Raw genomic sequence first — 24,489 nt, 5'->3', positions numbered from 1 at the left:
GCACTGAACCAATGTGGGCTGACAGGAGAAAAAAAAAACACAAATTCAACATTTCAATACTCCACTTCAAATTTTTGTAGGTGTGTGCACTGTTTGACACTTCCATGAGTAATGATTTTAGTTTTTATGCCGAGACGTGGGCGAGCTGCTGTCAATATGCAATAACTACAGAAAAAAAGGAAAAGAAAAGTTTTAGAGAAATGAACAAAAAATAACCTAGATGGAACTCAATTATTAATTCTATGGATTGCAATGCTAATGAAGCAACTAACAGAAGTTAAGATTTCTCACTGATTAATGAAGAGTTTACATTATAATACAGCTGCCAGGTTTAATGTGTAAAACTGCAAAAAAAATTCAAAGAATGAGGTTATAGATGGCAAAAAACATTAACATTCACTCACTACACAAATGACACCACAGAAATTGCAGTGATCCACTTTTTTTGTGGAAAAGCATGACCTATGTTCCTGTTCAGAGCTCAGTGAGTTTAACCTGTGGCAGTAACACCAATACTTAATGCAGGGAGATCAGGTTAATTCGTCTAATCCAGATTTCCATACTGTCAGACAGCTCAGTGTCCTGTGGTTTCATGTATTATTAACTGAGTCTGTTCAGAGCAACATTTCTACATCTTTTCCCACACCAGAAGTCCCCATACACGTGCATTATTCACAAGTATTTCTTCCTGGAACTTCTGATCACGATGTTTGCTAAGTGGCACAATCAGTTTGAAGCCAGTTTCATTATAAGAATTAAGTATTAAAATAAGTTTTAGAATTTGGTCATCACCATTAGTTTGAACTCCGAAAAATAAGAAAAACTGAACTCCTTCTCCCTTAAAAAAACAGTACGTTTGACCTTGAGAGTAGGCAGGAATCTTTGTGAGTTTAAGTACTACTACAGTACATTTTATCTGTTTTTTCCTGTTATTTCATTTCAAGCTGGTTATATACTCTAATTTTTGTCTGATAACATTCAGACTTGTGTAACATGACTGCTTCCTCATGGATATGTACTGAAGAGGGAAATAACAGAAGAAAACACACCTCACAACCTCCTTTGCTAAATACCCCAAGAGTGCTTGAGAATACTGCAGGACCCAAGACAGAATTTGTGCTCTTCATTGCACATCATCACTTCTTGGACATGACTCACAGAGACAACACATAGTAATCCCTTGCATTAAAAAAGGGTCATGTCCCAAATTGGCGAAAAACGGGAAACAATAAATGTCTAATTTCTTTCACTTTTTCATTTCAGTGTGTAACATTTCCTCTATTAATCACGAGCCCTAATGTGTGCTTTGAAGGAGAGGCTCATTCTTTTCTGGCAGCGTAATGGCACTTGTAAACTACAGGTCAAAAATTTGGAATCAATAAATGGTGTCCAAGAGGGCGAGGATGATATTACTCATGCTATTTCACTCCAATTCCTGACTTACTAATATTTTGGCAACTACATACAGATAACTGTCTTGGCTTGAAAAAAAACTGCTTCGAAGAGATGGATGAGATGGCTTGTAACAAGCTTCATGGCAAATCAACGTCTCCTCCTTTTTCTAAGAAAACGGGGAGGGTTGCCGTGCTCTGCGATATCTGCTAATTAAGTAGATTCCAGAGAAGAGGTTTTTTTTCCCCCCGATTTAAATGACCTACAAACTGTAAGGAAGCAGTCTTTCCCACAATTGCACGACTACTCCAAAAGTGACACTCTGGTTAACTATTCAGAATTATAGTATAGCATATTTCATGATGAAAACAAGAGCCCAGAAAAACAAACAAAAAAAGAAAGCAGGACTATCCAAATCGCTAAAAGATACATTGTTACTCTGTGATACACTAAACTACTTTACATCCATTTACACTAATTTTATATTGCGATATTGGATAACTCAGTCATATAATCTATTTAAATAACTGCAAAAACACTCTGTCTCAAACTTGTTATGAAGGGTGCAATACAAAAATAAAATGAAAAGCCTGGGGTACGATGAAAAAAAGCAGGGGTTCCCAAGCAGCTCAGCCATACTAAAGCTGCTTTCTCAGCGTGCATGTCAAGCTGTACCGGCCAGTAATCTCCTGGGAGCTGTCGAGCTGTCTGTGCGTTATAAGCTGCTTCTCTAGTCAGTACCAGTCGGCAGCTCCTGTGGCGGACAGTGCAGCTCACAGCATGTCAAACAGCTCTAACAGGTGGGCCCATCACAGCTCCGCTGTCTCCCCTTACAGGACACTGTGTCGAACATCGACCTGTTTAACAGGTGGCAGTTCCAGGTTGGGCACATTTAAAAACAAAATAACTGGCGATTGCAATTACGGAAAAGAAACCAGAAATTGGAATTATGGAGAGCAAACACTAACTTGTATCATAAAACAACAGAAAAAGAACCATATCCAAGGAAAAACCCTTCTTTGCAATTCTGTCTGGCACCTGAAAGAGGAAAACACTGTAAGATAAGAAAATAAATAAAATGATGAATAATGAGCCTCACTACTATGCTCGCTTGGGGCTTCTATACTTTTCACCTGAATGTGGGTGCAAGTACAATATATCTGCCATGTGTTCAGCTTTGCATATCCAGTATGTACTGTATCTGGCACATTGTTAAAGCCTTGGAAAATGAGGTAATTTCCTAAGCCATAAATCTGCACTGGAAGCTACTGTAACTTTTAGGTGAAGCTTTTACATCAGAAAGACAGGTTGAGTTGGTGTTAAGCTACAGCGCATGTGGTGTTTCACCACTTCACCATTAGGCCAAGCAGCAGCCAAAACAGTAAAGCAAACAAGTTACCAATCTCATGGTAACATGTTTATATGGTCGCAGTTTATTCAGTTCTATACAAGGGACAATCGGTCAGTCAGTCGGAAAAATATTTTTGGAGTAAATTCATGATTGAACCAACATTTCCTTTTAAATTCGTTATGCTTACATTTAGCCAAGAGCACCGTCATATATAAATATTAAAAAGATGAAGACCTTAATGCACTATTGGGAAAGTGAAAGACTGAACTAATTCATGGTGTATTCCTACTAAAGGCCTGGATTCATCAAGGCAGTTCCCCATTAAGGTTAAAGCCACAATGGTATCTAGCTGATATTGCTCCTGTCAAGTTTGAGTTCTCCCTTCTGTTGATGCAATTCGTCTGTGCTTGCCCCCATGGTCAACCTCGACTCCCAGTTTTAAATCTGGTAATCCGGCTCTACTTTTCAGTTCCCTCTGGCTGTAGTTCTGAATGGTCAGTGAACAGAAGCCAGACAGGGCATTAATCCTCCCACCAGACGCACTGTCAGCCAAGCTCCAGTTTATCTCGAGACGTTAAAATTGCAATAGAATTCTTAAGGTTTTTTTCAGAAATACTTTGTACTAGTACAGACTGTCTTGGGTGATCTGGTGTCACAGAAGTACAAGATATTGCTTAATGAAGAGTCGGCAAGAGCCAGCTATGTCAAAATGACTTCAGGTACTAATTGAAGTGACTGAAATTATTTAAAAAAATAGAGATATGAATAAAAGACATTCTTACAGGTTGAAAAAGTGAGATACCAATTAATTACAGATAACTGCTGAATTGCAGGTAAATAATGCAATGTAAAAAATCATTATGACTTTTCAAATCTGTTTTTCTTAATTTACGTCAAACATTTTGTCTGTAAGTCAATTCATTTCAACTTCCATTTATTAATGCCTGCTTTAAAAGGTCCAACACTAATAGAATACAATTCTATCTCTAACTTCAGGAGCAGTAAATGGACAAGGGTTAAGTTTTTATGCTTGTTTCCTCAATAAATTGGGCACTAGGAAGAGACAAGCTACATCAAACTTTAATAAACACACTGACAACAACGCTGTATTTATAGCCAAGAATGGGGCTTCACCAACCTGAAACACTGACTGTTGTCAGCTGAATGGTGGAACAGCCGCTTTGCACAAGCACACCAAGAGCAACATCACAGGAACTGCCCAGAAGGGGTCTGGGACATGAGATTACTCATTAATGTAGAGGTCTGAAGCTCTAGGTTTAGGTAACTCCACAATTATTCAATTTCAATTACTTCCGATTTCAACTATATATCAAAAAGTTCGACAATACTGAATACAGTTTATATTTAGAAATTTTCCATAATTTAAAATAATATCTTTTATGTGGCTTTTCACAGACTTTTAATACTAGGAAAGACAACATGTCTTTTTCTTCGCATACCTAGGTAGAATTATGTTCCTAACTCCAATGTTACTTCCGAGCATGACCTGCAATTGTTAGTAACATTTTGCGTAACTTTGCAATCTTTATACAGGAGGAGAAGGGTTGACTCCATGGGTAGCTATGGTGAAAATTGATTAAAATAAACATTGGTTATTTGTCTTTGTCATGGTCGCATATTGTATGCGTTTAAAACGGTTTCGTAAGTGAAAGACCACTGAGAGGGATACATAAAAAAACTCAAGATTAGCTCAAGAAAATCATTTGTTACTCCGAGGTACAACAAAAAGGGAATGTTTAACAAAACATGGTAACAATATTAGATCATGGACCATACACAGACGTGGTAAAGCACTCTATTGCCAAAATTGACTTTTTGCAAGTGAAAATAAAATATCACCTATACTCCTAGCAACTAAAAAGCAGGAAATGGAAATCAATCTGCATTTGTTGAACCTCACAAAATAATTTCTCCAGATTGTGGCCTTGTATATTCCAGCCTCACAATTAAATATACAAGTGTAAGAAGCAAAAATGATGTGAACAAGATACATAAACCTCACCTATAGTACATAATGGCATATGTAAAGCCTTTGTCACACTACAGGACTCGACACGACTTGGAGCATGTCATATTTAACCACTGCAGTTGCTGAATCTCGCTGCCTTTTCTGTCCTAAAGGGAGTCAAATTATACGACTAGGAATCGCAGGGGGTGACTAATTACACGATTACCTCACGACTTTTCGGCATGGTTTCAAATCTCGTATTGCACTGCAAAAGTGCCGCGAGTTCGCTTCATTTTGGCAGCCAACATGGAGCACACTGGAATAAGAGGAGGAGCACTGCACGAAAGTAAACAAACGACATCTGTGTTGGCTCCAAAGTTCAATGAGCCTCTCCTCTATTTGCACAGTCCAAAACACTTGCTTTCCTTCTTTTCTTGCAGCCGCATTGTACGCGTTGTACTTCCGGTTGAGCACTCATTGGCTGTTGATTGTCGCAAACACAAGACCCCACCACTACGACTTTTGCTATGAGAAAATCAAATCTGTTTGCAACTCTCTACAACTCGCTGTGATTTTCTTACGATTATGTAAATAAAGGCTACGACTGAAAATCCTAGGAAACGTCATGTCATGTGACGCTGGCATAACTGGGCTCAACGCTACTGTGCATAATACAGCAGAGCCATTAACCACTTTAAAATCCCAACAGTGTGGAATTGTCCCACAGTAGAAAACCCAGTCTTCTGGTGCAGCGGAGTTCCCTAGTGTTCAGATACCAGTACTGCATCTCCTCTGCCCTAGTCATTTTGATGTAACGACTTGGATTTCACAGGCTGATGTCAATGGTGTGGAGATTCCTCTGTAGTTTAGAGTGGGGCAGTGGCACCTAGTATGTTACAGAGAGTGACATCACCCCCACCCGAAACCTAGGCACTATAAAATCACAGATGACTGTTGCAGAATACCTGGAATTTGCTGGTATCTAGCATTAGGCACCGTGATCAAATCCAAGCAGGGGCAGGGCAGAGCTCCACTCAACGCACATTCTCACTAGAAATTTCACAAGCGAAACCAATGAAGCTGGAATTCAAATGCAAGACAGTCTCTCTCTGAGGCGTTTTTAGCACATACTCTGCAGCTCCCTCATACCTAATTTTATTGAAGCAGCTACAATAAGTACAGTAACAGTAGTCAAAGAGTAGGCAGTATTCATGCACTCTGTGAACCCAGGGTTATACCTGAGAAAAGACAGTCAGACAGCTCTCAATGAAAAATGAAGCAGGATATTTGACCGCTTACAGCACCACAATTCAGGAATTCGTATTTTGTTTCTTGGTTCATGTTTTTAGGATTCCTATGCACAAAATCTGTGAATGTTCCGGCCAAAGCTGCACATTTATCTTCGCAAACTCACTATTGGCTCGCAACTGATAACCGCTGTTGTGCCTGAACAACTGCGAGCAGGAACCAGCAGCAGCCAGGATGAAAGCCGCTTAATATAACCTGAGTCATGGGCTGCTCTCAGTCCACAGGCTCCACAGGCAGGGCCAGCTGCCAGTCTAAGCCCGGCTATGAAAGCCATCACTAATCTTGCCTGAGTCACTAGAGAGAAGAAAAAAAATCATCAATCGACAGGGTGAGGAATTTGGGAGGGAGGTGCGGAGGAGTTAGTGTGGCATAGAGAGGAAAAAATTATACACAATAGCAAAGATTTGATTTGCAGGAGCAGCGTGTTGGCTTGTTTACTAGGTTCACTGTAGAATCAAATAAGTAGTAATGAGGTCTCTTCATGTATTTCCATGTATTTTGTGTATTTTAACATCTCGGTTCACAGTAAGCACACAGAGGAAAGGAGGCAGTGCAAGCTAATTCCTCAAACCCACCTGACTTTGAGCGACTCATTTTTCAACATCATAGGCCAGAGGAGTGGCTCATCCCCCACCAACAGCACCAAGAGTTGTAAAGGGAGTGTTATTCAAAAGTGGTACTCACGGAGCTACAGTATGTTGAAGTTTGATACCATCAGACCCCAGAATATCAGAAAGGCTCTTAAGAAAACCAGGTTACTTCTGCTGATGTTCACTGTTCAGGTGGTACTGAACTAAAAAGTCTAAAACCTATGCTGCAAGAATGGCAAGAGGGCTTTACTGTAAGAGGAAACATGGTTTGGATGAGATGTTGAACTTAAGTCCTAAACATTCATGGTTATTAAAATGCCAAAGGACTGTTCTGAAGAGCACAGTGCTAAAATTCAATTTCAAAGCTCCCCATCTGGTCTAATGCTATATCCCCTCTTGTCTAGCACATACACAGGTTTGTTCCTCAGTTCTCCTACCTGTGTAGTGTAACGAGATGCTGGTGCAAAATGGTTGCCATACTCCAACCCAGAATGTACTGCACTTCAGTAATGGACAAAGTGATCTTTGTGGATGAACAGTGCAATAAAACATTGCTATTTTCCATCCTCTCTGTCCATCTTTTAATCACTTTATCCAATTCAAACTCCACGCAGATAGCACCCTATGAATTGAACCCCAGGTCCCAGCAATGCTAACCACTGCTCCACCATGCCACCCATAAGTCTTTTCACCCAGAGATAAACGGAGGATTACCAAGACACAGATGTCAAGAACAATTTGGAATTTCTTTTCAACTAATCAGAATGTGAGGACCTCCATTTAGATCTACTGTAACTGGAAGGTCTGTGTCTTCATGATCTGGCTAAACTGCCCGTCTCTTTACAGCCACCCACCACTTCTGGCACTAAAACCTTGTCCAAACAACTTGGAAAATGGAGCAGTTGAAATATTCTCTTCACCAAGATTTGAGAAGCAATCTGGAAAACATTTGCTGGTGTGTATCTACAGTATGTAGAGTAACTTGCCGCTGCTTTTTTCATACTGTGGTATTTAACAGACAACACTGCTTGCAGCATTTTGGTATGCATTGAAATTAAATAACTGTTCTTCATTTTCCATTATATGGGGATACACTGAAATCAGTAATTATTTTGATCGATAAAAGGCAAATAATATTTGATTGATAAAAGGCAAATAAATTCAGAGAAAAAGCCAAGACTCCAGTGGCACAAAAACAATTGGTTTGGCTCAACTATATTCTTGGAACATCTCATTGACGATTCTCCTTTAGGTTAGACCCCAAATATGCATGTTTTATAATAGCGTGATGACTAATTTATGAGAAGGAAGTGAATGCTAGTCTTTGGCTTCTTCAGTAAGCAGCAAAAAATGTTTCTGCAATGTCCTACAGTACATTCTAATTCACAATATGTGTCACAATGTTTCTGATAAGGAATTCAATAATTAGCAGTCCTTGCTTTCACACCAGCCACCTACTACTTTGAGAACAAAGGGTTCAGAGATCACTCTTGACGATATAAGACAAGGCAAGATCACAAAATACACAGTGCCAATATTCTCATACAGACTAACCCGGTCTTAATAAGCACAAACCACAAAGATTCTATACTCTCATAGGATGTTTAATCTTAATGCAGCATTGTCGTCTCCCAGACCTTCACTCACGCTACCATCTCCTGTTTCCTTGCAATAACAGCTTTCCCCTGAACAGGCCCCCTTAACTTTAAGTGTGACTAATTATGCAGCATGGCAACCAGGCAGTTTGTTTTATTTGTCAGTGCCCAAATTCGGAATGTGGAACCACTTGGAAAAAAAAAATCTCTAATGAAGCAGCATGTAATACATTATATCCAAAAAGAACATTCTTCTTGAAAAAATGCTTCGGAGTAGAACACAACATGCAGACAGCAAGCTGTCTCATCTAATGCTTCAGAATGTCAGAGACACTACCACTACTTTACACAGGATGATTTTATTATTAATCCCATCATTATGTTTTCAAACATGGTGATGTTTGAGGTAATGTGCAGGCTTTTTCATCATCAATCAATCATTCTGTTGAGTTCTGTTTAATTACCATGCATTTTGTAGAAGATTGATGTAATGTCAATACAAAATGTTAAAATGCATATGATATTAGTACAGCTCTACATAATACATTTCAAAAGATGCTTACATTACACTGAATTCTGTACATGTACTATTGAGGGAGAGAAAGATGCTTCATTTGCAACAAAACAACATCTCAACATCCAGAATCAAGCAACAATTTTCAATCTTCTCCAATAATGTAAAATGCTTGAAAAGTGAACTGATGAGGAACATCTCACATTGGGCTCACCCTCAGAGATATGATGGAATTTAAAATAAAATGATAATAAATATCAATAGACTACCTCCACATTATTAGTCATTTCATAGTGTTCATTATTTTTCAAAGGAGACATCAAACGTGAAAGCTCTCCAAGAAAAAAAAAATACAATCAAGAGTTACAATCACAACAAGACCACAGACAAACTGTCTGCTGATCCCGAGTCGATACGCGTCTGCAACGAACAAAGGAGACTTCATCCTGGGCCATGCACTGCTGGGAAAATTAAACTCTGTTCAAACGAATTTAGAATGGATGATTATTTTAATTTTAACAGGACTTCTCTCCCTTAAGGTCATAAAGACCATGGAGCCTAGCCATTCTGATCTGATCTAGTCAGGGTGTGTGGTTCTGTCTCATGGGCATCCAGCCGGTCCTTTGAAGTAGCCCAGTGTTGCTAAAGAGCACATCCCTGCCTGCACAGCAGAGGCAGAGATAGGAGACTGGTTCTCTCATCTGTACAGAGGGACAAAGCAAGCACTCTGCAGTTCATTAAAAAGAACAGCCGGAACTGTCTGACTTTTAACTAATCCTGCATCTGTACAGTAGAGATGAGCGTGAGCTGTGATAATAATGGATAAAAAGATCCCTTCACTTATTTGCAAATGAATTTTTGTTTTTGTTTTGGAAAGTATATGGTTCAAAACTAATATAACTAAGTTTGATTGTTTAGATAAGGCCAGGCTATCCTGACCATTTCTTAAATCCTTAAGGCTTGATATCTGACATCTATCCTTAAGAAAATCTTTTACAGTTAAGACAAACCTCCACTTACATAAAATGATACGCGTGCACTAGAAAGAATGAAAAAACAGATGTATGTCAACTGTAATTTTACCATGCTATCATGAGGCTGTGCATGATTTAATGCCTGTACTGACAACAGCCCTCGAGAAGCAGGTGTTAATGAACATGCTGGGCTGTAAGTAGCTGAAGAAGAAAGCTATAGCATTTTTAGTACCATGATTTAGTAAAGTTCAATCAAGATTTAAACAGATTTTATGAGAAAAACAGCTTCAGGTTATAGATTAGGAAAAAAAATCATAGAGGTAACATCTTATGACAACATATAGGAGAAGGGATGGGAGGTCACCTTTAGATGTCTTTCCTGAAAATATTCTGGTCTTAATAATACATCACAACAATGGAACAACAAAGAAATCTGACAAGAAAGACAGTTCCATTTACTGTAAAATACCAGATCCAAGATATCAAAGCCTTATGAATTAGAGGACATTACTAAGCAATGTACAGATAGTTATTGAAAAAAGCCATTACACAAAAAACATCACTCTTTCTAAAACGCATACCTTTAGAGTTTGCAAGTTTAGCCTAAGGGAACTACTGTACATGAAAGACAGCATCTTAACATGAGAAAGCAAGAGGTCTTTATAAAAGCAACAATTCCTCGTGAATCAACACACCCCATAGCTTCTTCTGTTTTAGATATTCTTCACTTTGTTTTTCCAGGACCACATGCCAGTATGTTTTAAAGGTCTCTTTAAAACATCCATTGCCAGCTTAAAACCCTGGAAAAGGTTTTTAACATAGCACCCCTGAACCCCCTAGAATTACAGTCAAGGTTTGTAAAACTACAGCGAGTGAACTCACATTTTGTGACAGTGAGTTCTGACACTAACTACTGACAGTGAGAGCCATGTTATATGAAAGCATTTCACATAACATTAGGAAATGTTACAGCACATCACATTACAAAATAGTGACAATATATGGTTGATTCTGTGTATCTTCTAATATAAAAACAATTTCTCTTCATAATACATGAGTACATCATTACTACTGCATTAACCCTGGAACGCCACTGCATGGGAGTAATGCATGTAAACTTGCCACGAATATCCTAATGTAGATAACAGAATCCTTAAGTGCTTCAGAGAGAAACTGTAATTCAAACCATCTCCTTAGTAGTGACTACACCACAAAGCAACGACTTCAAATATGGATAAGGAAGACAATGATCAAGTAAGGAGATGACTTTTAAACATGATTTCAAAGCATCCTTTTAACAATTTTAAGGGGTTAACCTAGAAATGTTATACTCAACAGTCTATTAACTTTAATTAAATGAGAATAACATAATTCTGACGACGCTTCTACTCACTAGCTTGGTAAATCAGCAAACGGCTGCACGATCTGGCAATGAACTTGTCTAAATTACAGTGGTGTAGATCATTAGCATCTCCTCAACCTTCAAAAATGCAGGAACAATAAATTAGTTCACCCTAATAACCTTATTAGCAAACTAATTAACAATCACTATATAAATGAATGCAAAGCCCGCTGCAATTCGCAGTGAATGGAAATTTGTATCTATGAAATATAACGCATCTGAGCCACTTACGTTTAAATTACAAAAGCTACAAAATGAACTATTAAAGGTATGTAGAAGCCAAGAACTTTAATATCTTTGACTGAGGTACACGAGCTGAGCCACACGGCAAGTGTCACTTCAGTTAGTAGTTAAATAGGTACAATAGTTGATCCCTTATAACTTTGGGATAGAACCAATAGTTCAGAAGCAACAGCACATTACCTTAACATGAATTACTTTGTGGGGAAGGAGCAGGTTCTTTTAAGAAGTAAAAGAACTTCCACCCTTAATCAACTCCAAGTGATCAACTCAACTCAAAGTGTAAACTTTGAGACAATGTGGACTTTCTTCTGCATCGACCCACAGTCTTTAAATATATAATCGCCTCCATGGGAGGTGTAATTGCATTACATTTTGTGTATAAAGCAGGGATTTTTGGGAGAGTGCTTGTGTCACATGCATCTTCCTGATGCTGATGTATGTTACCCTAAAGTTTTTCTGCTGGCTGTTACTACTGTTTTATTTGTTCACCTATTCCTCCAGATCAGTCAGATCAGAGCAGTTTTTTTTTTTATTCGTTCTCATTTCAAATTGGGAGAGTAACTATTTACACAGCAGGGCATTTCAAATCTGAGCAAAGGACCTCATTCAAGCACCAGATTTAACCCTGATGTAAATCAAATCCTGGAGAGATTTGATCTGCAAGCCAGAGCCCTACCCACTAATCTACACAGCTTTCTTATTAAAGGTAACCACCAAAGCAAAATCTGAAAATGTATGGATTAATATTGGAGTTATGAATGAGCAAATTAGCATTAGGGTTATACTGAGGTGGTAACAGTTAACAAGAACCTATGTGATGACATCAGGAATGCCCACTTGGTGGCGTGAGGTTGTGATATTGCACAATGTTTGATGCACACATAAGATAAAGAAGTATGATAGGCTGGGATAGATACCACTAGTAACCAAACTGGGGAATGAAAAATCTTTGTTAAATAGTTTTATAGTTCCCCCACAAGAGGAAAAGCTTGTCGAGATACTACTGGCTAAAATTCAAAACAGGGATTTATAATAGCATATATTTTAAACATTAGGGTCACAATATTTTCAAACTTGAGACTGTTTTTGTCAGACTTCAAACAAATTAGTGACGAGTACAAAATGGAGTTTCTATGTGAAACATATCTGAAAAGATAATAAAGTAAAACAAATTATGACTGAGACAAGGCAGCTACTGTATATCACATAGGCGTATACAAAAGAAATTAAAATGGCCAAATAAATTATGCAAGAATAATTGTACAGAAAGAAAAAAATAGTAAATGCTAAAAACACTAAATGATAATTACTGGTAAAGTAACAAAACACAGACTATTATTCAAAATCCTTGAAAGGTATTGACAAAGTCAACCCCATTGACCTGTTCCAAATCAACAATGAAACACAAACTAGATTGTACAGGCAGAAACTGGGAAGAAGTGAGCTAAAACTGTAACAGCAGCCTCTTTTTTTACACAAAAGGTTATTGGTGTATATAGGTATAGCAATCTATCCAATCATGTAGTCATGGGTGATGCCCTAGCTTCTTTTGACTGGATGAGATTCTCAGATTACCTGCTAGAAACCAAACAGAGAGGCTGCATGGCTTCTTGATTGTAATCTAGTTTATGGTCTTATGATTTGAGAATAAATATTGGGATTTTGGTTTTTACTTTCCTTTAAGGAAATCAATAAACATAAAAACATTAACATCAATCAACATTAAAATCAGCTCAATCTGACGTTACTTAAAGACCAAAGAATTTTGGGATGACATCATTTAACTGCAGACTGCTCTTACCCAGAAAACAAAATGTACCATGTACCACACTGAAAAGGTTCAAAAAGCACGGATACGTCAGTGAAAAAGCTTTAAAAGTGCTTACTTTTCATCACATTATTCAATGTATTCAATTCTGCTCACCACATCATAAAATACTTCTTAGATTACTTAGAAGAGGTTCACAGTAGGGCTGTAAGATGCATTTCAGGGTCGGAAAGTTATGGTGAGAAATAAGAAAGATTATTTAGCAGACAATGGATGTGAGGAGGAAAATGGAGAGAGGGCAGGGAGGTCTGAAAATAAAGAAAGAATGAAAAAACTGAGGTTTGAATCTATCTATTGGCCTGCCCCAACCATTATCTGAACTGTCATTAGTGGAGTGATTAAACCTTCATAGGAACATAATAAAAGCAAACTCAAAAACAAGTCAAGAAAAATCTTTTTTCGCAAGCAGAGCCTCCTTACGCTAATGATACACACCTGGTACACTGCCAGTTGTATATCTGAAACCAGACAGATGCCATTTCAGAGCCTTTTCAGTTGTATGACATGAGAGAGCTAGGACAGGCATCACTCATTAGAGGCTACATGTGCAAACAATACTTTTCACTGAATTCACAGAGTATGGCACCATTTTATTCTCACCTCAAGGCAGTCACCTTTATACTGTAGATGGCTCATGTTGTCTTAAAGTGCATTTTATGATGCTTCCTCTGCAAACCTTTCAACAGACAGGAACCTTCAAACTTCAAAGTCATAACAATAAAAATAAAGTTTGAAAAATTGTCCTCATGTTGTGACGATCATTAGCACAGTGCAAGTAAGTGCATTTTTGTTCCTTATCTACCTATAAGCATTAAACAGGGAAGAGATCTGAAGGAAAACCTGTGCATGTACAGAAAATAATAAATGAAGAACCCCCACCCACCTCCACACAAGCACCTCAAAATTAGGGCCTGCACCATTTCAATATTTCTATTAACCATGAGTACCTAGGTTAGCTTAGCTTTGTTACAGCATGCAGACCGCTAAGAATAAGATAAAAGTCCATTAAGGACATCAAGGCCCATTAGGACAACTAGGTGGATCCATTAGCAAAAGTGAGTTGGAAAAAATTAGTGAAAAGCCCTTGAATTAGGTCAAACAGAAGTTCATTTTATACTGCGAATTCAAGCATTGCTGGAAAAAATAAAACATTGCTACCTGCACTTGAAAGCAAATAGCTTTGTGAGTTTCTGACTGTATCTTGTACCCTTGCTTATATAACAAATGTTGTACATGCCATGTAAGCCATCTGAGTAGGTGATTTTTTAACCATAAAAGAGGCAACAAATATGCAGGTTTGGCTATATTAGTCTTAAAAACATTTTGTTTTCTTCAGCGATGGTCAATCTGACCCACCGTACCTTAAAAATACTTGACAAATTCTGAGGTATTGGGGTTACTTACAAAATCTATAGTACAGTACCCATATGTAGCAGTACAGTTTATACAGTATATGTTGCAAGAGGAAAAAAAAGGACAGCACTGAGAAAAGACATCTCTACAAGTCAGATGGATTAAGGGCACCTTTCATCATCTTCAGATGGCTGCTGCAATAGCCAGTGCACAGCAATGAAATGCAGATACAGTATCTTGCCACTTGATACAGATCGATGCTGCCTTTGATCATGTGAAATATTAACTTTGTGACATGCATTTACACCGCTGAGTAATGTTATAGAGATGAAGATGTAGACCTTGAAGACTTGTATGATTCAGGTGCATACAATTGAGAGTGATTTGTTAAGAGGCTTTAAGAGTGATTCATCAACCATATATTTAGTGATATTGTTGTACATCTTAAACATCAACAATGCCAATGTATTAACATCTCATCCTTCAACAATACAGCACTTTGCCACTCCACAAAGTGTCTTTCTTAGGGCTGCACAGATATAGTACATTGTACCAGAGTGAAAGGAAATAATCAGATGAGTGGCAGCAAGCCTTCAAAGTTTCAGATAAGTAGAATAGAAAATGTAGCAGATTGATTATAAAACAGACAATTGATTAGTGGGGCTTTAAGGTAGGTAACGGGAAGCAAAAACAGATTAAACAAAATCCTGTGATCTGACTATGAAGGCGCTTTGTTGTTCAAACCCGCAGCGAACTGATGTGCAAGATTTTCTTGCCCCGTGAAATCAAATTACTTCGGTAATTAAAAAGAGTCGCCACTCAAGACTTGGTCACATCATGTGCATGTAACTCTAAAGCTAAAGAGAAAAGGTCAGAGCCCCAAGCTAAATTAATAAAGCATACTTCATCACTGTCATAAGGACTCACAGAACCACACTGAAGAACACAAAAAACAAAATAGCAGTTAAAGTTAAAGATGATGGAGCAGTAAGAATGCATCTTACCCGTGATATACACTATAAATGTAAATGTGTACTTCCAGTCATCTCTTTGCTAATTCTACTACAACTTTTGGATAAGTAGAAAGTGCTTAATTGTACTTGTCTCTGTCAATTCCTTAAAGAAGATCGAGGTTGTTCTGTTAGGACAACGACTTACACTATTGTAGTGATAATGGGTTATCAGCAGTTCACGAAGATCTAAAATACTTCTAAGATCAAATGATCAGGTGTTTGAAACAGCAGCAATACAATCGGAGCACAGCTGTCACATTTTGACTCTTTCCTTCCGTTCCAGTTGCAGCAATCACAGGTGGTGATTCCAATGTGTTAAAAACAAACGTTAATGCATAGTATTCACTACACTTCACTACAATGCACACAGACTGTACCTTATCATGATTAAATAGGGGCTACTTGAAACGAAGAATGTGAATTGCTTCTTTTTGGGCATCATTACGATATTTATTCAGTGCATTAACTTAAGAAATATGAGGATAAAGCCCATAATACACAATGGGTGTAATAATGAATGACAACAATACTGTATTAGCCATTTGAGAATAAGCCTTAAGGCTGTTTAGTCTTTAGCTTGAGAAATTAATATTTCTCAGATAATAGTTCAACCTGGACGCTGTTCTGATGACTAAGATTGCTGTCATACTGAGATACTGGAGGTCCCCAGGAGCCTTGATATAGACATGTGTTTCATGTACACACCAGGATCCAGGAGAAAAAAAAGGACAATCTGAATGCACCATTTTGGTTATCTTTCTTGGCTCAACGCAAACAACTTCAGTGTAGACTAATATCTGAATATCATGGCTACCACGAAGATAAGAACAATTGCTTTCTTTGGCTCTGATCATCGATTTCAATTCTGTGTACTATCTATTTCACAAGAGACTGGAGGACAAAAAATAATCTAAGAAGCCAGGTAAAAGCTTTGGGAATGAGAATTTGAAAAGTCTATTGATAAAACATCTACAGAGGATACCTGCCATCAGGCATATACAGTGTTTGCCTGATTTACTTTACGTGGTAAGGATGAAAATCCAAAGCCTTCAGATTTTAAAAAGCATTTAAATCTATATTGACCTGTCTGGATTTAAATAACAGCCAAGACAAAGCAGCAGGGTAGAAATGATTTCTTTAAAGGAAAAAAAAGTCAATAGCTAAGATTTGGCAACTCAAACAAAGATGAAAAAAACAGAATGTGAAGAGAAGTGAAGTTGGCAGGAGGAGCTTCATGGATTATTTCATATCAGAATATATTTTTGTTTCATTTAAATGATCCCATTAAATTGTAAAGGCTGAGATTAATGGCGTGTTGATAAATATTCAGAAGTACCTAGTTCCAGCCACTCCTTTGGAACATGTAAAATACTTGATGCAATATACTTTTCTAGCATGTTCTCAATCCTTTGAACAGAAAGTTTATTTCTATATCAGAAATTAAACAGTGGTTATAAAGAACACCAACTTTACAATGTAAAAAACGGAAAAGCAACAGGAGTTGCTTTCAGCAATAACTTCACATTTGAAACTGGGGCAGAGAGCATAGATTGATATAAGTACAGTATACTGTACCTTAACTTCCTCAATGCTTGAGTTTCTTTAATCCACACTTCATGACAGTACAAAATGTCCATAATACATCTAAAATCTAATTTACTTTGTTAACACCCCTCTGGGTTTACATCTCACTGTCAACTTCGTAAATAATTTACAATTGCTTATAATAACATACCGTCAAAAAAAAAAGATTTGGTATACCACTTATGATGGTATAAAACTGTTAATAGCACCTTCTAATTTCTGTGTGCCAGTTTTAATTTGTTAAAGGATCTCTCCACGCTTAATTGTGTAGGAAGGTGCATCAAAGAACCATCTCCCAAAAATATAAGTCCCAAAGCAGGATCTTGCAAATAGAGATGCTACAGTGAGACTTAGTATTTCAGCTCTATTCTTCATAATTGTGAAAATGAATGTCTTCAGACAAATTAAAGATGAAAAGTGAGGGGATCCATAAGAAAATAGAATGTTCCTTTAGCAGCTGAAAATCAGCACACAAACAGGTCTTTACACAAAACGTGCGGCTTAATATACTTGTGTAGTGCAGATTTTATTAATCTTACCACACAGTGTTGGAAAATCTCCCTGACCTTCTGAGTATGTAACAGGAAAAAATATTAAGGCCCAAAGTGTCAGCCCTCTCCGCCGCAACTCATAACAGTCTGCACAAAATAGTCTCAGGGCAGCAAAAAATGCTAATCAGACCTTCTGCTGACCTTTCTAAAGCCTTGTGAAATGTCTGGAAAGAGTCCCATAGCATGAGCGAAACAAGGACTCTTGCAAAATGCCCATTTTATAGAGGCTTCATTGGTCTTCCTTGGTTTGCAGCAACACCCTGAAAAGATTACAGTTTGGAATGCTTTCTTTTAATGACACGTGTGACTTCATCTCAGACGCCGTTTCCCTGTGAACAGAAGCTGCAGAGGGGACTGATCTTCTCAAGCAGCTGAAATGTGTCATGAATATGAGCGCATCGCCTCCTGGAGGAGGAATAAATATGACAGCAAGTTCTGTCAAATGAACAAGACAAGAAGACATGCAAAGCCGCCAAGCCCATGTAATTTAGAGACACCGCCTGTCTGACAGAATGGGTGTATGTGGGTGATTTGTCTGTGTGTGTGTCTTTGCATCTCAGACCACAAGAATGCAGATATATCCTCCAATAAAGTTAAAGTACCACTTTAGAGATGAAGCTCACAAAGTTCAAACCATTCCATCACCGAGTGACACAGACAGCATTCACACTCTGAAAAACACAATCTCACCATTAAAAGATGATCCTTGGCATTATGATAGGCTAGAAATCTCCTTGCTGTAAGTTCTATTCTCACATATTGTACCTGACGTAAGCATTTGGGAAGTGAACTGTAGTGAGTTACTGTTAGACTTACCTACCCCGATGACACTAATTATAGCTCCAAGTACTGGCAAGGTAGATTAACACAGCTGGACAAAAATTGCTATTTACTTTATAGTTAGTTCAGTTTATAAATACTTCTGATTTTAACTGTTAGTAGGGTTTTATATTGGGCTCCACTTACATGACTAAGAAAAGTGATTTGTATTGCTTAAATTTTCAATTTTTGCCACTACCACATTACTCTGAGAGCAGTTTTCAGTAATAATATTTCTTTAGAAATGTAGTAGGAATATGCAAAAACACAGCGATTTAAATTGTCCTCTATTGCAATAAACAAGATTTTACGATCCAGAGACTACAGTATACACTAAAACTTTCATTTAAAGCTAAGAGTTGAAAAGAAACTGCACAGGACTTCAGAGAACAGGTATCGCACATCACAGTATGCGTCGGTTGCCTTGGCAATGCATTACTGTCAGGAGTGTTCTCCTCACACTCTACAAATTACAGGATGTAAAACGGACCAAGCTTGAGAGCGAGTTTATAAAACACTCAAGTGACTTCATTAAAACTAATATTTTGTTCAAGTGAGTTCATAATACCACGGATGAACTGAAATGAGTCGCTCAAGAGGCCAATTCAGTAAAGGTCTAAATCATCTCTCCCATTTGAGAGGTGTCACTTGCTCATTTCAGGTGTAAAGATTTAGCGGCTGACACAACACATCAGAACTGAGGACACTACTATAGAATCAGCACCCTTTTCGACAACAACGTTGTGGCAGCTTTATTCAAGGTTTTCTGGAGTCTCACGGGTAGATCGAACTGATTAGGGGGACATGTTACATTAAATAAAATACCTGGTAATTTGTTTATCTGTATTAGGGAGTGTGAGGATTTACATAGACATTTTCAGATGGATCAGTCAAAGACAATCAACAGGGTTCAGTGACTGACCAGGCCATAAGGAGATGGCGTGACATTTACATGCACATACAACTAGGACCAATGGAATTTACTGCTGTAAAGCTGGCATTAATTTCTTTTAAAAAAGTTCCGAAAAAAAAGTTCCGAATCCATCTGACTTTTTTCTAGCTTTTTGCATTTTCTTCGTAATATCCTTTTTCATTATAGACTGACTACAACTGTTTTCATGTAACTCCTTTGTGGAAACAAAACCCCACAGAGTTTTGAATGATGAATATTTCAATTTATTTCTTGAAAAAGTGACAATCCTATCTGGAACCCAATTCGGAGCCTTTAAAACCACCCCAAAGGAATGCTGTAATATTTTCCTGCTGTGAGAGCCGCTGTATCTGAGAAACAATGTCAGGCAGGCTCAGAACAAGAATAATTTTCATTTGTTTTCACAGTGAGTTTTCATCTCTAAGTATTTAAATTGCAGATTCCTTTAAGGTTGTATAATAGATTTTTTTTACACGCACAACATTACAATAGACTGCCAAAACAACTGCAGAAAATAGGAGCTCGCTGCTCACCCGATCTCCTGCCCCACCTAATACCAATGTCACTAGTGTGATGAGAGACAAGTCAAGTCAAGCTGCAGGACCTGCTAGATAAATTACAGGCTTTTTTTATCCATCGCTAAAACACAGAGTGCAAAGTACAGTAGCTTTGTGTGCATGTCCCAAGGCTTGTTAAAGATTTAGTTCATTCTTCAGTACTCACTTGCAACTCCTGAAGCCAGTCCATACAGAAGTCCTCCTCCTTCTGCCTGTGGCTCGAAGATTTGAGTAGTTGGAGGTGGACACTTCTCTTGCCGGATGAAGTTGTAGAGCAAAGTCTTCACCAGTCTACTGGTGAGCGGCAAACTGTGAATAAGCAAATGCAATCAGAGATGCAATGCACTTTAACATGGGTTAAAATAGCACTTACAAAGTTCCGACGTACAGAAACATTGCACCATTTGAAATGCCAGCAAGGTGAACTGGATGAAAAACACAAACATTAACAATGTGCTTTATCTTGCGATGGGGCTTTAAAATAAACCAATTATGTACACTTTGGACTCAGATTAACATATTTCTTGTCTGTTTATTTCTAATTTATCTTATATTCATATTTTTTACAGGTATAATAAGTCAGTAGTCTGTAGGGCACAAGCTACAAGGCCTTGGGCTAAGTATATCCTGTCTATTTTAAACAAACAGATCCTCCAGTCACTCTTTGGCTTTTGGGAGATGTCTATGGCTGGGGCAAGCAAGCATCCTGGTAAGGGTTTGTAGTAGAAGCCCTGTCCTTTTATCAGAACATAGTACAAATACTGCAAAAGATTTAGAAAATAGCTGCAAAAATTGTGGAAATTATCAGCACGTGGAAAGAAAAAAAATGTTGTTTTAAAAAGTGGTGAGGGACTCTTCAAAAGATTTCAGCATTTATTAGTTGGTCATAATAACCCTCACTTTTATTTTAAACCACAGTTATTTCGTGTTGAATTCTCATTTGGAATTAGTGCCCTTGTAAAGCACTGAAATTTATCAACTAAACATAATTCACATACTGTATCAAAAAATCACTATGTAGCACTCTTAACATATCACATTTCAGTACGCCTTTGTGATTATTAAACACATACTTTGTTTTTTTGTGCCTATTTCTTTATGAGGAAATTGGGTGACTTTTTAAGATTCTCCCAGAAAGGGAAATTGCTCATGTTGCTCTGTAACAGAGATATCAATGTCTAGTGAGCTTTCAAAAACAATCCAATTTCAGCTATTTCCAAAATCTAAAATAACAAATTCCTAAAATATGCAAAACAGCCGTACTAAAAAAACATGGTAAATACCATATTGTAATCAAGGTGTATCTTTTTGGCAGAATCACCGCTGCCTTTCCATAGCAGCTGTCATAACTTTTCCCTTTTGCCCTTTTCATTCAAAGAGATTTCTCAGATTTCTCAAATCTGTCTTGTAAGTTTACTTTTGAAAACAACAATACTGATAAAATACTGGTCTTCTTTTCCAAGTTGGTAAAAAATATCTAGTTGATCTGATATTACATTAGCAGTCTCCTTATCTACTATTTTAAGCGGCTGTTGCAGAATTTCCTCACATTGCCTTACCGTAACTGCACGACACTAAAGATGAAAAAGAAAATATTTGTTAAACTGCTTTCCAAGTCATCTCATTTTTTAATACTGCATGCCAACAAGGTCAACATTTTGACTCGTATATAGTATTTTACAATATGATTACTATACAATTCAAATACTGTTTACATGTCTCTATATATTAACTAAAAACCAGTAATACCTCAATATGATTTTGTATAGATAAGAGTATAAATGATTAACATTCCAACAGTTTTGGCACAACATAGAAGTAACTCCATACTAAGGAGAGTTAAAGAGATATGCATTAATCTCGAAATCTGTATTTCTTCAATACAATAATAAATACATTTATGGAAGCATTTCAGAATGTGTGGGAACGTTATTTTGTATGTCAGTAATATGCACATCAATATGTCATGCAGGTTATATGCAATGGCCTCCTCTGGCAGGAACAGTTTTGGGGTATAATGAAGCACAGAATTCAATGGTGAGGTTAATGTCTGAAACTGGAACTCGAGAAAAACAAATGATCCCACTCACCAACGACCTTGCATCAGGTACTTGTAAATGAGACTATCTCTTAAGACTTCCTTGTGAAACAGCTGAGAAGAAAGTAGGACCAGGACAGTGGTCACTGCTTCAAACAGGATGCTGTAAGTGATGTCCCTAGAAAAAAAAAAGATGTCAATTCAATCAGCTCAAAGTTCAATGAAGTTCTTTGGTTTACATTAGTACAGCGGATGTATGTTAGAAAGCCTTGATCTGAATAACAGAAAATGACAGAATTTACCAGAGCAATGGAATTTTACCCCACAGTGGACCACGAATGATGGGACTTGTTTATAAGGGAAAAGAAAAAGCACATAAAAAAAAAACAAAGAAAGCAAGAATCAATTCAAGCAAGAAAAGTCTTGACTTCCACTAAGGTTTCAGGATATAGTTTTCAAGATTAAATTATACTATATAAATAAGTATACAGTCCCTTTATTTCAGAAGGACCAAAAACAAAATAAGAAAACAGTATTACTGACAGTGGCGCAGGTAAGACCTCAGATCTCAACCTCCAGCTTGACAAAAAATGAATACATGCGAGATGAAAGCTTCAAAATGTCAACACTGAAATTATGAAAAGGGACGGTAAACAATTAGTCAGTTTGGGTTCTTTCTGAAAAAAAAAATGTTTTCAGGATGTTCCTTATCTAGACCAAAAGTGCTTTTCCTTTTCTGGGGGTCACAAATGACGCAGGCAAGTACACTTGAAAACAACAGATCGAACTCGTATGAAAAGCGTGGCAGTGTGATCATTGTAAGCACAATGAAAAACACTAAAGGAAGAGAAACAGAATCAAGTTGCTTTAAAAAAAAAACCCAAAACAGGAATCCTCATCTATTGTTTAAATTTGAAGAGCTAAAATTGAGTAATGCATAGTGTTACCCTTCAGAGCAACAGTTCATGGGAGATCACAGGGATGTTAGAAGGTATTTAACCACCTGTCAGTCCTCCCTCCTTGATGCTCTTACTGTACAGTTACCAAGGCCGGTGTGGCATGGTCTGTGGATCACCCTAGACTGGCAGCTTGGCGCCAAGCCCGTAATCTTCCATTCCGACATTCAAGAGAAAGGGGCTGGGAGGTGAACTAAGACCATTACATTCAAGCCAGAGGGCAGCGAAATGCAGACAGGTCTCCCCAGACTAGACAAATCACCCACGCATTGATCTGTGCCGGTTATCTTTACCGTAAAAATTAGTGGCACTGCTTGACAAAAGAGGAGAAAAAAGACCACAGAACTCTCCTTTCAGCAGTCTATCGTCAGACAGGAAGACTGGCAGTCTGATGGAATCAGAATCAATACACTGAGTATTGAGGAGCCTGAGAGCTCACATTGAGCTTGAAGGGTGTAATTAATTACACTTCAGCAGGATCCTGACATGGGGCTGGCGTCAGCCCGCAGCTCTGCATTGTTTCTGGGCTACAGGCACTCTTCAACGTGCCAGATTGTTTTCTGACCTGCGACCTGCCGTCCTATTATCAACATTTACATTGGCTGGTGTTCCCCCGGAGCAGGCAGTGAGTCAGACGACACGCAGTAACCTCTGAGTGTCTGAGAGATAGGGGCGAGAGCTGGAGGAAGCTGGAATTCGGAGCTGCTGTAAAATTGCTCTCTTTTTCCCTGCTGTTTCATTCTCTCTGGTTCACACCACCTTGATGACGACTCTCCCATGTAGTAAAAACTCATTATATGGGGTATCATATTTCAGCTTTAAACATAAACACATTCAAATTACACTGGTTTATATTGAATCCATATCTGGATGTTATAATACCTTTAACAAACACTCAAGAGCTTTTAACAATGTGGGAAGACAGAACACACTTTCTTACTAGAATGCTGCCTGACGAAAAAAACTTTTTGGTGCCAATGTTACCATTCATTATACATGTAGTAAAACAGGGCTTCACATCTTGTGCACAATTTAAAGTTTATGTCACCCAAGCAACATTAGGAGTTGGTTCGAGTGTGGTTTTAACTTCGGATTCACAATGGAGAAATCATCTGTTATCAATCTTCATTTTTACCATGGAAAAACAAATAGTACACTGCACTTACGCAACTGTAACAGAGCACATTCGCCACATGTGCTTGTTACAGTGATATAAGCCCTTAGGACAACCAATCACATTTAAAACTCGCACAACAGGGGGCCAGCCTTTTGGCAGAGCAGAACTGGCCACTGTTGGAGGGTGCTCTTTGGCCTGGGGTTGGGAGTATGACTGAAAGACAGTGATCAAATCGCAGCGAGGAATAAGATGAATGCACCAAAGAGCACATAATATAGATTACCTCAGTAACACTCATTGATGGATTAGCTCAGTAACCTAACTAAATAGTTCTGCCTTCAACTGTGACTGCAAATCACAATCCATTTTATTACCCGTTTACGACTATATGTTTTAGTTTTTTG

At 37.9% G+C, this 24,489-nt stretch overlaps 1 protein-coding gene across 2 annotated transcripts in view; it reads right to left on the bottom strand.

The window, feature by feature from the left end:
• dym (dymeclin) overlaps window positions 1-24,489 on the bottom strand; it is a 147,033-nt gene that overhangs the window by 92,454 nt on the left and 30,090 nt on the right. For both annotated transcript variants that reach the window (XM_088910899.1, XM_088910898.1), the window contains 2 exons: window positions 22,065-22,190; window positions 20,141-20,283 (listed from right to left, as the gene is read on the bottom strand). In XM_088910899.1, coding sequence (XP_088767025.1) covers window positions 20,141-20,283; window positions 22,065-22,190 — 269 coding nt within the window. The remainder of the gene's footprint in view (window positions 1-20,140; window positions 20,284-22,064; window positions 22,191-24,489) is intronic.

Source organism: Atractosteus spatula, chromosome 3 (assembly GCF_055471065.1).
Source record: "Atractosteus spatula isolate fAtrSpa1 chromosome 3, fAtrSpa1.hap1, whole genome shotgun sequence".
Taxonomy (NCBI): Eukaryota; Metazoa; Chordata; class Actinopteri; order Semionotiformes; family Lepisosteidae; genus Atractosteus; species Atractosteus spatula.
The sequence above is the reverse complement of the archived record's forward strand: the minus strand, read 5'-3'. Positions and strand labels throughout refer to the sequence as shown.